This window comes from Microchirus variegatus (assembly GCF_963457635.1).
Source record: "Microchirus variegatus genome assembly, chromosome: 7".
NCBI classification, from domain to species: domain Eukaryota; kingdom Metazoa; phylum Chordata; class Actinopteri; order Pleuronectiformes; family Soleidae; genus Microchirus; species Microchirus variegatus.
In genome coordinates this window covers 18,862,290-18,876,485 of record NC_139808.1, presented here as the reverse complement: position 1 = coordinate 18,876,485, position 14,196 = coordinate 18,862,290, and the positions used below count along the sequence as shown (strand labels likewise).

General features: G+C 39.2%; 2 protein-coding genes across 2 annotated transcripts; both read left to right on the top strand.

The window, feature by feature from the left end:
- Positions 1 to 308: 308 nt before the first annotated feature.
- trim107 (tripartite motif containing 107) lies at positions 309 to 5,000 on the top strand. Its single transcript, XM_083893073.1, has 2 exons — positions 309 to 391; positions 2,976 to 5,000. Exon 2 carries the CDS (start codon positions 2,987 to 2,989, stop codon positions 4,427 to 4,429), a length of 1,443 nt encoding a protein of 480 aa, XP_083749199.1. The 5' UTR covers positions 309 to 391; positions 2,976 to 2,986; the 3' UTR covers positions 4,430 to 5,000.
- Positions 5,001 to 5,489: 489 nt separating this feature from the next.
- Positions 5,490 to 14,143, top strand: tpra1 (transmembrane protein, adipocyte asscociated 1). Its single transcript, XM_083892935.1, has 11 exons — positions 5,490 to 5,623; positions 7,124 to 7,307; positions 7,393 to 7,525; positions 8,388 to 8,474; positions 9,349 to 9,421; positions 9,524 to 9,603; positions 10,570 to 10,680; positions 10,776 to 10,836; positions 11,439 to 11,541; positions 12,597 to 12,677; positions 12,759 to 14,143. The coding sequence occupies exons 2-11, from the start codon at positions 7,135 to 7,137 to the stop codon at positions 13,027 to 13,029; spliced, it is 1,173 nt and encodes a 390-aa protein (XP_083749061.1). The 5' UTR covers positions 5,490 to 5,623; positions 7,124 to 7,134; the 3' UTR covers positions 13,030 to 14,143.
- The last annotated feature ends 53 nt before the right edge of the window (positions 14,144 to 14,196 follow it).

The window sequence follows — 14,196 nt, the reverse complement described above, 5'->3', positions numbered from 1 at the left end:
CGGTCGGTAACCGGAAGTAGTAAAATAAGAGACACTTGAACACACCTTAGCGTGATAATAACTGCCTAAAATAATATACAAGTAATAATAATATATGTATATATATTTATCTGATTTGATAGAATAAACTTTTTTTTAAATGCTTTGATCAGTATTAATAATGAAACAAATTATTTGATCAGTTCTAACGGGCGTCAGGTAAAAAGCGGAGCGGATTACGGTAGACTGGATTGGGGTTGTAAAAGGCGAGGTTTGTTGCACTCTGAGCTCCAGTGAGGTCGGTTTGTTTATGAGAGGCGTAATGATCGTGCCCGTTAATCTATGCGTCAGTGAACACACGAAGAGTCAACAGCAGTCAGTCACACACAATAGTCGTCTGCTCTCACCGTAGGTAAGTCTTACATTTTGCTCTCATGAAACTACTGTATATCTTATATATCATACAATGTGTTGTTTGAGAACACAAACAAGCGCGATTGTTTTAATTAAACCGACAGAATAAAACGGAGAGTCTTCTTTTCACTGGAAAACGAAACTTAACTCGACAAGTAAACAGCGGTGACGAAGCAGAAATATCACTGAGCTACACTCAGACATTTTTCTCGAATTTAAACACACATAACTCTGGCGATTTTGCCATTTAAAACTAGTTTTACACGAGTACACATCCTGGTTTCAGACCTCGTGCTGGTGAACAGGTGCTCATGTATGTGAGACTGTTGCTCAAGACACGGGCGTAACTTTGGACGTGGGCGGGCCTACTAAGGGGGCCGGGCTATAAGTGGTAAGAACCACAGAGGTCAACACAAGGGCCCTTTCTCAATACTCAAGTATGCCAGTACGTACTGGCATCCTTGGGAAGTACATACTTAAGAAGTACGACTGAAGTACATACTTGCCAAGTACGGGAGTAAACGAGTATGATCTCTTCAATTGGAACAGCAGTGTACTTCCTTGTTCTACTGTTTAAATGGCGGGTGGTGCCAAGCACTTAAGCCTCATTACCGCCATCTACAGTGTTGATGAATGAACATATAAAATACTTTTGATAAATGCATAAATTGTTGTTATTTTCACATTTTAAATATTTTATACACTATAAAATATTGTCCATTATATGTAAATACATATACAATGACAGTGCGACTTTAATATAAATCTAAAATTCAAAGTTACAATAAATTAAACATTAATGTTATACAAAAGCTCACACTGTCAGGTCAAAACGTTTGCATTAAAAACAAAACAACACGTCAACAACAAATCTATAGATCACACCAACTATGTAATGACGGAGCCGTCTGAGCCAGCGGATCAGCGGATCAGGACAGGCCGAGGTAACGCTCCTCTGTGCCGGGCACTGTAAGCACCGAGCGTCCGCCGAGGCGGAGCTGATAACCTCCGTCAGCGCCACTGTCATACTATAAATACGTCATATCTTATTACACAAACCACATGTTTGGATGACACATCTAAATGACACATTTCTCGCCTAAAATGATTTCAAAACTGCGTTCCGGGACACAGAAAAATATTTATTTCAGGTTTATATTTGTATTTTATCCTGCTATGTTCCACCGAAATGCATTGTGGGATATATGGCTTTCCCAAGTACGCTCAAGTCACCACCCGTTGCATACTTGGTAAAATGGGCGGAGCGAGAACACTTCCGGGTATGAGAACCGTACTCACTGCTCGCGTTCTTGAGAAATGGAACAGAACTTGACTGAGGCTGATGAGGTTTTCACAAGTACGGGAGTATGCAAGTACGGACAAGTATGGATATTGAGAAACGGCCATTATCTTATCGGGAAGATGGCAGATGAACGGCAATACCTAATTTAACTGTTTCACACTATAGCAGCACAAGTTGATTGAGATTAGTAATTGTTTATTAAAATGTCGATCTTTTTACATGATGGGGAGATAATAACTCATTTTACTGTGATCGTGACCAAACCCTTATCATGTGATACTGGTCTGTTTTTTCTTCTTACCATTTGATCGGGGGTCTTGCCATGCACGAAACGTCACCAAACAAAAATTGGGATCTGACACTGGTCCCAGGTCTCTCTAAAGAGCACTAGCACGCCTAGTGGTCAAAAGTATGTTAGCAGGAATAGGTTGCAGCAGGAACGACCTAGGTGTATCATGCCAAGGTGCACAAACAATTCATTGGGAGCATTTGGCTACGCTTTTATTTTTCTACTTCTTAATCCTTGTCCCAGATACAGACAGACACAATTGTTTTATGCAGAGCTATATCTATAACCGAGGTCCGACTACTGACCTCAGTATTTTTGTGCAGCTTAAAATGTAACACCTGGAGATTACCTGATAAAAATGATATCTCCTTTTGCGACAGCACAAGTTTGAATCAGTTCAGGTGTTTTTATTTTACGGCCTTACATTACTATAATTCTTATTCTTAGAGCACAGTTTTATGTTGGAAAACTAAAGTGAACTCAAATTAACTAAATGACAAGAGAATCAATTTTTAGGGAAATTTTCAGCATGTATGCTGAAAAATGTTTTATGTTCTATACTTTTTTAACGTTTTAATACTCTAAACTCAAAACAAATTCCTCTTTTGGGGCAGCAGGTTTCATTAGTTCAATAAATAGGGGACTTTTATTTAGTTTTTCATACAGTTTTTTTGTGGTTTTAGTATATTTTCTTGAGATGCAAGGAAATACAAAATGCTCAAATGCAAACATGCTTTATAAATTTATTATATCCTCTGACAATGTAAAATGTTATGGTTTCTGCACTCTGACTGTACAGTTTGTACATGACACAACAGATGAGATAAGAGGGAAATATACAGTATACTGTGTCCTAAAGATGTAATTGTAATTAATTGTTATTCATCAAATGGTTTATTTTAAGCATGTCTTATTTGTTAATTTATCTTACCTGTTATGGCTCAGCTCGTGCATCCTAAGTAAAGTTGATTTGTTGATCTGTTCTTCCAGCAAGTGACACAATGTCTGGGAGTGAGTCTGATCCGAGAAGGATTCATTCAGAAGCCCTGGAGTTGGAGCTAACTTGCCGCATCTGTCAGCAACTCTTCTCTGATCCAGTTTCCCTTCCCTGTGGTCATATCTACTGCTTTGCCTGCCTTCAGACCATGGGAGAAGGCCTTGACCAACACAGCTGCCCTGAATGTCAGGCAGGATATCAGGGAACCACAGGCCTAGTGAAAAGCTTAAAAATGTGTAACATGGTAGAGATCTACAAAGCTAGTGATGGTAAAACCAGCTCCACTGCAAACTCCTCTGATGATAACACACAAACTGAATCTGAATCTACAGAGCTTCCTTTTTCTTTGGATCAAGAACGCGGCTGTGGCAAAGGTAAAACGGGAATGGAAGAACCGAAGTTCAGACTGGCATCTCAAATCACAGAGTTGAACCTGAAGTTGGAGATGGCAGAGGGCGTTCTGAAGAGAGACGAGGAATGGAAGTTGGAGGTTACCACCGCTAATGCTCAGCTGAGGGAGAAAGCAGCCACACTCCTGGAGCAAATCAAGGATTTGTCCCAGCGCTTCAGCGAGCAGGTGATGCAAATGATTGAGGAAGAGATAGATCCAGGTGAGGCTGCTATAGTCAGTCGGGTCAGTCAAACCTCGGAGCTGACTAAACAGCTGAGGCGGGCTATGCTCAGAGCTGAGTCCCTGTTGACCGAAGACGATGAGAGTGAATTTAATGACGAGCTTCGAAACCTTCAACCACACATTGTGGAGTTAATGGAGAAACCAGTGGGGGAAGAGGAAGACCATGTTGAATCAAAAGTTAACCCAGCTAGAGTCTGTCCCAAGCTGGATAGCATGAGTGCTGAAATGAGGGAAAGACTTGGAGGGATTCAGCGCTCTCTGCGAAACACCCTAAACACCTCAGAGGTCACATTTGATCCAGAAACTGCTCATCCCAACCTGATTCTCTCCGAGGACATGAAGACCGTGACGTTCAGCCCAACAAAACAGCCCTACCCATCCTCTCCTCAAAGGTTCACCAGCTTCTTCCAGGTCCTCAGCACACAGAGCTTCTCAGAAGGAGATCATAGTTGGGAGGTAGAGCTTGAAGGTGCCCCGTGGATCATTGGCGTGTGCTACAGTTCGAAGCTGGCACGCAGCGGGATGACGTCTGCTCTGGAGAGCAGCCGCGACTCTTGGTGTCTGATGTGGTTCAACAACCTGCTGACGGCCTTTGAGCGAAAACACGCTGTGCCGCTGAAGAGGACCACCGTGTTGTGCAGGCTCGAGATCAGGCTGAGCTTCAAGACCCACAGGCTGAGCTTCTACAACATCAGCCCCATCAGCGGAAAGACACACGTGTACACATTCAAGGCTAACCTGACTGAACCGGTACACCTGGCATACAGGATGTTGTCAGGGCACCCAAATGCACATGTCACTGTTTATTCATAATCAAAGCCATGTTTCAGCCAACTGTTGTGAACCTCTTAGCAAATGTGCTGCATAGAAGAGCAATAAAATTCTGTTTAAAAAACATATTTGTATGAGAAGAATTTTAAGGTCCAGTGTTTATTGGCAGAAATTAAATAAACCAACCTAATAAACTAAGTTTGTGTATATAACTAACTTAAAAGGATTTGTATTTGTAGTCTTAGAATAAGCCTTTTATGTATACTTTGAGGCAAGGGCATTACTTTCTAGAGAATGCCATCTTGCACTACTCCACTACTACAGCAACCTGAGTAGTTGACACTTAGCAAAGGTAGGCATTAACAGATGAGTCCTCCATTACAGTCCATAGTCTCACCAATACATGTCACTAATTCTTACACACTGGACCCTAAAAATCTTTAGATGTGTCATTACAGACTATAAAGGCACATTTTCTCCATCCTCAAGCAACTTGTTTCAAACTATTCTAATTTCACTTCCCTGTGTTTTCATTTTTTTGTGTAAAGATGATATGTCCAGAAATGTCAGTGCCATAGCAATGTACTGCACTGTCATTGTACGGTCTGAAATAAAGCAAAAAGGGATGCACATTGAAGAAAATAAATACACAAATCAATAAATACAGATCTAAACAGTTTTGTGATTTTTTTTTTTTTTTTTGTAATTTCTTCAGGCCAATACTTTTCTGACAAAGCCCCTTGTATCCCAATACAAGCAGAGCATTTTGTCAAGTTATCTTTTGGTTTGGGCTTCACAAATAAGGCCATACTTACAGTCTTTTGGTACACCAGCGCCATGTTATCATTAGCATCGGGACTTTGATTGTGCAAGAAACTGAGAACTGGTGCATATAATTACAACTTTGGAAGATGATATTCTCATAATTGACATTAAATGATATATTAGTACTGTAAAACCAAAGAAATACAGAACATTCTGCAGCGCTGCCTCGTCAATATTCAAATAACACATACGTCACAGGGGAATCTCGCGAGACTTGCTATATGCTCGGTCAGCTGACCACAGGAGAGATTTGTAAACGGAACTATCAAGTCCTGCCATGTTCCTTATCACGGATCGATTTGTCGATCGATTACAGTGTTTGTGAGATCGTTGGAAGCGTGTGCTTGAGTCGCCCCGTTTTAAAAACATTCTACTGTGAGCCGCAGCCTTGAATACGAAACCTCTGAATCGGTAAGTCTTTTCATTTCCACCTGGTTCAGTAGCTGTCGTTTCGTCGGGACAGCGTCATTGCACTTGCACTGGAAGTATCGCGAATGCTTGGATGCTAACGTTTACGCAGTGGTGTCATATGTTTGTCAACAAGCTATATTTACTGTCAACACCCCTGCCGCGTTGTCTCTAAGAGTAATGGAATAAAACATAGTTTTTAATTTTATTAAGGGAAACATAGTATATCCCAATGAGAGCTAGCAAACTGTGAGTAGCAGCGTTAGCTAATGTGTGAAATCCCTGTGAAGAAGCGAAAGTATTTTGATAACGTAACTGAACATGTTTGGGGTTTGTGATGTCAGAGTACGCGTGAATAAATGGTAATGTTATTGTATTGGTTTGACAGTTTAAAACTTGAGGCGTAACACAATACATTAGGTTGTTAAAGCTTCAAGTCTTGTTACATAATGTTTGTTTTAAAGTGGAGAGAGCTGTGGCAGCACCATGCTCAAGTACATGAAGCAAGCTGCTGTACAAATGCAGAAAGAACATTGGAAATGTCCCCTTTTTGGATTTTCTCAAATGGGTACAATTTTTCACAAATCAGAAAACCGTGTCCCTGCAGTGATCAGGGTTTTAAACGACATATGTTGAATGTTTTGTTGATGTGTTTGTTGTATGTTTGCTACCTGCTGTGAAACAAAATGCGCCTAGGGTGTAATACAGACTCTCCTGAATCTTAAAAACAGTTTTGAAGAATATAAAGCCTCTCTTGGGTTATCCAGTCCAGGTTTGACAGGTGTAAATGTAGAACTTTTTCATCTGGACCTGGTCTAATGTGGTCTAGATGCAGAAAAGGCAGTGAAATTTCCTAAAATGCCTAAATTCCTAAACCGTGAATCGGATGCCAACTTTAATGTCGTCATTTCTCACCCCAAGGAAGCCCTTCTGTATTTCTTTTGGAAGTGATCTTGTGATATGATAAGTTATTTTATTAGATGTTAATCTTAAGATTAGGATCCTTTATTGATCCCCATGAGGGGAATCCATGTACAGAATATGAGCAGTAAAAAAAGAAAGAAAGGAGGAAATAGTCACCAGCCATAAATATACGACATTCAAATAGATACAGTAAATATCATATGAAAATCAGACATTAAATGCATATTGTAATATTGATATAGTGAAGAAAATCAAACATTTTCTGTAGATTTGCAATTACAATACATTTTCAATGCATCATGCAGTCCTATATGACTTGAACAAGTGCAAAACGAAAGAATAAATACATGAGACGATGATCTCACAAAGTTAAAGGCAAAGACCAAATAAAGAGGTTTGTTCAGAATGGTAAAAACCTATTGATTGCACTTGACACAGATTGTTGCTTTTAACACTGGAGTATGTGTATTTACAAACTATCTGGGTTTTGGTATCGTGCTCATGTGAGAATTAAAATGTCTGTATCAGCTGATGTGAGGATTCAATATTATTATAATCTGATATTTTCCTCCCCCTCAGTCTCTGACACCATGCTAGCCACAGTGACTGCTGTGGTTAGGTTTGCTCAGTACAATGGCAGTATTTCACCCACACCTCTGGAGAACACTACAACATTTACAACATGGACACCTGACCGTGAAGCCAACATCACCAAGCCTCACAAATGTCTGCAAGTTCTCTATGAGGACATTGGAGAATCCAGGTAACAGGGAGCTGTAGTTTTACTCTTGAATCAGTGAGTGAAGGTGAAATATGCTGACCTCCTGACCTTTATCTCTCTGTTCTAGGGTGCGGTTCTGGGATATGTTATTGCTTGTGCCGAATGTGGCCTTTTTTGTATTCCTGATGTGGAAGTTGCCCTCGGCCAGGGCAAAGATTCGACTCACTTCCAGTCCCATATTCGTCACCTTTTACCTGCTGGTAGGACACAAACACTTACCTCAGTAAAAATGAGCTCAAATTAGTGCTGCGCACTAGTGCTGGTGTTTATGCCAATCTTTGAAATACACAAAGGTGCAAAACAGATCCCTGGATATTTCACTGTGATCTTCACAAAAACCTGTTAAAGACTTTCCCCTATGTCCTACAACAAGGACACATGACCTTGATGAATAACCGACTGATAAGATTCTTTCTTGTTTACTGCTGTTCCTCCTGTGTTTGTCTGAATTATTCTTTCCAGTGATGGTATTCTATGAGCAAAGATTAGAGAACTGTATAATCCCATCGCCTCTCTGTTCCTTTACGAAATCCATTTTAAAATTATTTATTTGCTTTTAAATCCATCAACTGTCTCTCTCTCTCTCCTCCTTCACTCTCTGACTGGCCTCCAACACAGGCTCTCAGATTAGTTTATCAGCTGCTTTTGGCTGTCGCAGAAATAAGGTTGAAGCTCAGGTGAAAGTACCTTTTCGGTTGCTGCTCCCAAACTTTGTACCACTTCAAATCAGTCAGGCATCTTCACTGTTCCTAAAATACACCTCTTTTCCTTGGCATTTCACACATTTTTTTTTTCTAATGTAACTATACAGCACTTTGGCCAACCGTGTGGTTTTTAGAGGTGGTCTTTGGGATTTTATTTAAAAAAATATAACACAATCGGATACAAACAATTGGGTTATCCCGTTACATATACAACACTGTTTGTATCATTACTGTTCAACTCATTTGAACAAATTATCAATAAGTATCAGAGTATTTTTTTTTTTGACTACCTTATCATCTTGTATTGTGTGCAGCATAACCAATGATCACTAAAATGTTGTGTGTTTTTGTTTCTCAGGTTTTTGTTGTAGCAGCAGTTGGAATCACCCGGGCCATCGTGTCCATGACTGTCAGTGCGTCCAGTGCTGCCACCGTCATAGACAAAGTAAGGACATGCTCACACGAATTACAAAGTCAAGCTCCTTGATTATACGGTAATGTAAATAAGTACGCTCAACATAAATAGATGGGTTTAATGTAATTACAGGCTTCTTCCGAGCTGTACTCATCACAAGACATTCATGTTGACTGTAAACTACCGTGTAAACAAAGCTTTTCATTTGTAGGAGCATAAAATCTGCATTCAATTGTGTCATTACATCCTAAATGGACTGGTAATTTATGTAAATGTAAAAAAAAAAGAATTAAATGCGTTCTTTAAATAAATTGCAGCAAAAATTCAAGTATACGTAGCACAACGTGTGACTGAGTTTGTAGGGCTTTCATGTCAAAGCATAGCTGACATTGCTCGCATACCAGACGTGTCCAGTGATGTAAGCACTGTTCCCACAGTGTGCTAGAGTTGACCAGTCGTCTGACTGGCTGATTATAAGGGGCTGACGTCAGGCATTTTGTTTTCCACGAGGCTAATTAGATTAAATAAATAAAAATAAATCATTTAAACAAAAATTTGTGTTTGAGAGATTTGCTTTTTTTTTTTGTAAAGGCATATTGGTCAACAGTGTCAACAGTAAAAAACACAAAAAAAACAAAGAACACACCCACAGATTATTTATTTATATATATATATATACATATACATATACATATATATATATATATATATATATATATATATATATATATATATATATATATATATATATATATATATATATATACATATATATATACACACACACACACACACACACACACACACACACACACACACACACATATGATGCATATTCAGGATCATTATGTGATGTGGTCTACTGTGTCATACTAGATTCACATGATATTTTTTGTCTCTTTAGGTGCTATGGGAAATCACCCGCTTCTTCTTGTTGGCTATTGAGCTCAGTGTTGTTATCTTGGGACTGGCTTTTGGTTAGTGCTTTTTTATGGTTTCATTTCTCATTTTCATGTTAAGTGGAGTCTTTTTTTTCTGTCTCCGTGTTTGTGACACGTTCTATCACCTGTACTTTTTAGGTCACCTGGAGAGCAAGTCCAGTATAAAGCGTGTGCTGGCCATCTCTGCTGTGCTGGCTCTGGCTTACTCCATCACACAGGTAATGACTGATGACAAGAAGTTTACACTCTTGCCAGTAACTTTATCAGGTACAGGGGACTGTGACTAAAATGGCACCTGGTATGATCTTTTACTGTTGTACCCTATCTGCTTCAAAGTTTGACGTGTTATGCTTCCACAGATGGTCTTCTGAATAACTTAGTTATTTGATTTACTACATGTTATTAACTGTTTATCATCTGTAACCAGTCTGACTATTGTTTTCTGAGCTCTGGCATCAACAAGGCATTTTTCAAGAGAACTTGTTCCACTCACAGGATGTTTTCTTTCCTTTTTTTTTTTTAACTATTCTCTGTAAATCCCAGAGATTGTACCAGAAAATTCCACTAGGTCAGCCTTTTCTGAAATACTCCACAACAGCCCAGTCTGGCATCAACGACGATGCAATGTTCGAAGTCACCTTTAAATCACCTTTCTTCACATTGTGATGCTCATTTTAACTTTCACCTGATCATAGCTTATGGCCACGCTAAGATTATCTTTTTTTTTTCCCCCAGAGATGCATGGACAGATTTTTTTTCAGCCTTGCAAGGACACAGGCATCTGATCTTCAGTTTATAGATCACATATAGTATATTCAATATGTGACCATGTGACGTAAATGAGATCAGTCGTATCAAAATCCATGCAGCTATGGGTGTCATTTGAGAGGGCAGTCACGTTTCGTTGCAACACGCTTGTAGTTAAGAATGTGAACCATCATATGTGATCTATAAGTGATCAGATTTGAACAGTGTGGTTGGTAATCTGAACAGAATCTTTGGTTTGCTGCCATGTGATTGGTGTAAACAATTTGACAATTGGTGCAAACAATCTGTTGAACAGGTGTACCTAATAAAGAGGCTAGTGAGTCTCTGATTACATTGCCCAGCAGAAAATCATTGGAAGTTGTCATTATGGAACGTACGCAGTACATTTCTAACTTTTAATTGTTGAATTGTTTTAGGGCACACTAGAAATCCTGTATCCAGACAGTCACCTCTCGGCTGAGGACTTCAACATCTACGGCCACGGAGGACGGCACTTCTGGTTGGCCAGTTCCACTTTCTTCTTCCTGGTCAGTAACCTGTAGATCTGCAGCAGTAGTGACATGAGCTCACACTTTTCGCACTGCTGATTTTTGATTAATTATTTATATATTTTTTCTAATAGGTGTACTCTTTGATTGTGGTCTTGCCTAAAACTCCGGTGAGGGAGAGGATATCTCTGCCATGTAAGTTCATCGTAGATAAGGAATGGGATTTTATGAGTTTAAAATTAAGGGAAACATTTTCCCACTAAAGAACATTGTTCTTTACTCGTTTATTTATTTGCTTAGTAACCACCTTCTCCATAAATGTCTGTGCCACTGGAGATTCAGTTTGATGTAAGAATAATGTCATATAATATGTCTCTGCTTTCATTTAATCTGGCTTTGGTATTTTACTTTATTGAGCAATTGGTCTGTTGGCAAACTGAGCCTTTTTCATTTAATCTTATTAACTTCTAAATATCAGACCCATGAACTATCATTTAAAAAAAATAAAAAACAAAACATAATCACCCCAAGAAGCTTTTAGCATCTTTTTGAGCCCTTGCCATTTTGGTACTTTATGATGAAAAGGTTATATCTCTCAGACCTTTTTTAATCAATATTGAATCAAATGTACTCAAGTTAAATCAGAGACTTGATACTTAAATGCACTCATTATTTTTATTTCAATCAATATATTCTGAAGCAGAAAAGGCAGAGTGTACAGCTGTTCTCTCTGAACATGAAATGAAAAGCCCCTGTCCTCTGTTTAACCTTCTTCTTTGTTTGCTTGCTGTGTTTAGCTAAGAGGAGTTTCTATGTGTATTCTGCCATCCTGTCTTTACTCAACCTGGTCCAGGGTCTGGGCAGCGCTCTGCTCTGTGCTGGAATCACAGAGGGTCTCTGGTCAGTAATATTCTCATCAGTGCCGTGTGTGGCAGCAGTAGCAGCGGCATATCCATATACAGTACCTTTGCCACAGAACGCTGGTTTTTAGAAGATTTTCTGTATTCTGTGTGTCGAGTTGGTCGACCTGCTTATGTCGCAGTTGTTAAAAGAGAAATTGAAGCTGAGTAATGTTTTTGGACCGAGAGCAGCTATTACTTTAAAACCAAAAATTTATGTCGAACAACCTTTTTAGAGAAATGGATTTGGACCTGGGTGGCTGTTTTTTTTTTTTTTTTTTCTTTGTAAAGCCTTCTTTGTAAGCGATTATTTCTCTGCTGGGTTGCAAAGAAGGGACAAGTGTAGATGAGAACATGACAGACAGACGCAATATAATTATGTTATATACATATATATTTGTATATTATATCATAATATAATTCTCTTCTATACCAAGACAACAAGGGTTCAATATACGCTCACTGGCCCCTTTATTAGGGACACAGGATATCTAATAATGGGTTCGGAAATATGTTTATATGTGATGGGTTATTTTAGCTATTGTTGCCTTTCTATTAGTATCTAAAACCACCTCTGGCATCATTGGGGTGTCTTTTTTGCCAAGAAAACTGCTGCTCACTGTATATTGAATATGACATTAACAAATATAGCACATTCACGGCCCATTACATCCTAATTTTTCTTTGTTTTGATGCTAATTTTTAATTTCAGCAGGTCATCTTGACCATGTTTACTTGCCTAAATGTATTGATTGGGTTAGGGTTAGCTGAATTGGTGTTCCTAATAAAGTGGCTAGTGAGTGTATACCAGTGATATAATGTTTATGTATTGTGCAAACACATTCTGAGGTGCATAGTGTATTGTTATAGTTTCTATTTATTATTGTTTCTACAAATTTCACTCTGCAACAAAAGTAAAATTTTTATAATCTGACATTTATTATGATAATTATTGTTATTGCCTGGTTTAATGTTTATCAAAATAACCTTTTTGGCTGATGTCTTTGCCTATGTTGCCCACCCTAACTTGTCTGAATTATCTTGTTGCTGATCCAGCTGTGTGGATGTCACCACCTTCCTCTATTTCTCCACATTTGCTCCACTCATCTATGTCACGTTCCTCAAAGGCTTCTTTGGGTATGTACTGAGAATCATAGAAAATATTTAAAAACATACGTTTTTTTCCTGTTATTTCACTTCTCCTCTCCTCTCTCACAGTTCAGAGCCCAAGATCCTGTTCTCCTACAAGTCACAGATGGATGAGCCGGACGACTCCGACGTCCACCTTCCTCCGACCGTCGCGACCACTCTTGGCCGTAAGGAGCTGAATGACCAGGGTCTGTTCTACTCCTCCACGCAGATCGATGGCTCTGGTCCAGGCAGCTCTCGTTTGGTGGGAGCGTACCTGGATGATGTTGCCTCTGGACCGTTTGGGTCCAGCAGCATTAACAGCATTGAAGCTGACCGCTGGAGACCCGTCAATGCCTGAGACGGTCATCCAGCTGGACTTTAAATATAATGCACACATGTTGGGCAAGATGGCGACCAGTGGAGTTGACCGAAACAAACAAAACAAACGCACAGCATTTGGATACTAATGGAGATGGACCTATGCTCGTCATTTATGTGGAAGACTGTGGATTTAGCAACTGCTTTTCTAAAACGGTTGCGGGAGTGCACTGCTACTGTGGCTCTACACTCAGAGTTGTTCTGTCCTTTATTGTGACCCCGATTGACTCCATGTTGATTGTGTTCCACAGGCTTTTAAATGACTCACCTTAGCACATTTTCTGTCATTCCAGCATCAAATGCTCAATCTTCAGTGTTGACATTTTTAGCTCCATTTTAAGTTCCCAAATCTTTAACATCTGTACATTCCCACTAAAGCCTTTGAATAACAATATCTTTAATGACTTTATCCGCTGCCCTGTATTATAATTGTCTCTCAATTGTCACTGTGCCTCTTAATGCAGGGCAAGGACTTGTGTGTGTTTTGGCAGGTGTACTTTGTCTTATACTTTGAGATAGGTGCTGCTTGTCCTGGTAACAAGTGAACAAGTATTAGTGTGATGCGTGGCAACGCAGCCTAATAAGAAAATCATTAAGTCGTTAACGCAGGCTTTGCATTCGTTTTAAAAACCACACGCCGCCTGTGAGACTCCCTGCTAGAGACTGAGACCAGAACAAGCGATCAATATAAAAATCACATCTCAGGCATGTGTTTTCTCATTTCATTCCTCTTTTGTTTTATTTGGTTTTGCTTCTTTCTTGCATCTGATTTATCAGTCCTACTGAAAGCACAAAAGCACACTTCATAGCGATTATGGAGGCGTCGTCATCTGTGTGATTCAAACAAGAAATATGAACCTATTTTTTGTGTTCATATTCAGACCTGTGCTCTTTCCCTATAAACATATCTTATTCAGCTTTGCGTGCTGCACAAGAGGTTTTCTGATGTATGTATGTTTTATTTTGCTGCTACCCCTACTATTTGTTCCCCCATTTGGTATAGTTTTTATATTATATTAAGAGAAGTGGTAACAGTTGACCAAAAAGAGAACATTGCTCAATTCTGTCGCATGACATTGTTGTGTTTATACAGCTTCGATACAAAGATGAATAACTTTGTTTCCCCTCTAAACAATAATAAGGCTTT

Excerpts from the sequence above, each read along its gene's own strand:
- tpra1 (XM_083892935.1), top strand. The coding sequence starts at position 7,135 with ATGCTAGCCACAGTGACTGCTGTGGTTAGGTTTGCTCAGTACAATGGC. Across the intron at positions 7,526-8,387 it reads TCGTCACCTTTTACCTGCTG|GTTTTTGTTGTAGCAGCAGT; the intron begins GTAGGACACAAA and ends TTTGTTTCTCAG. Across the intron at positions 8,475-9,348 it reads CTGCCACCGTCATAGACAAA|GTGCTATGGGAAATCACCCG; the intron begins GTAAGGACATGC and ends TTGTCTCTTTAG.
- trim107 (XM_083893073.1), top strand. The coding sequence starts at position 2,987 with ATGTCTGGGAGTGAGTCTGATCCGAGAAGGATTCATTCAGAAGCCCTG.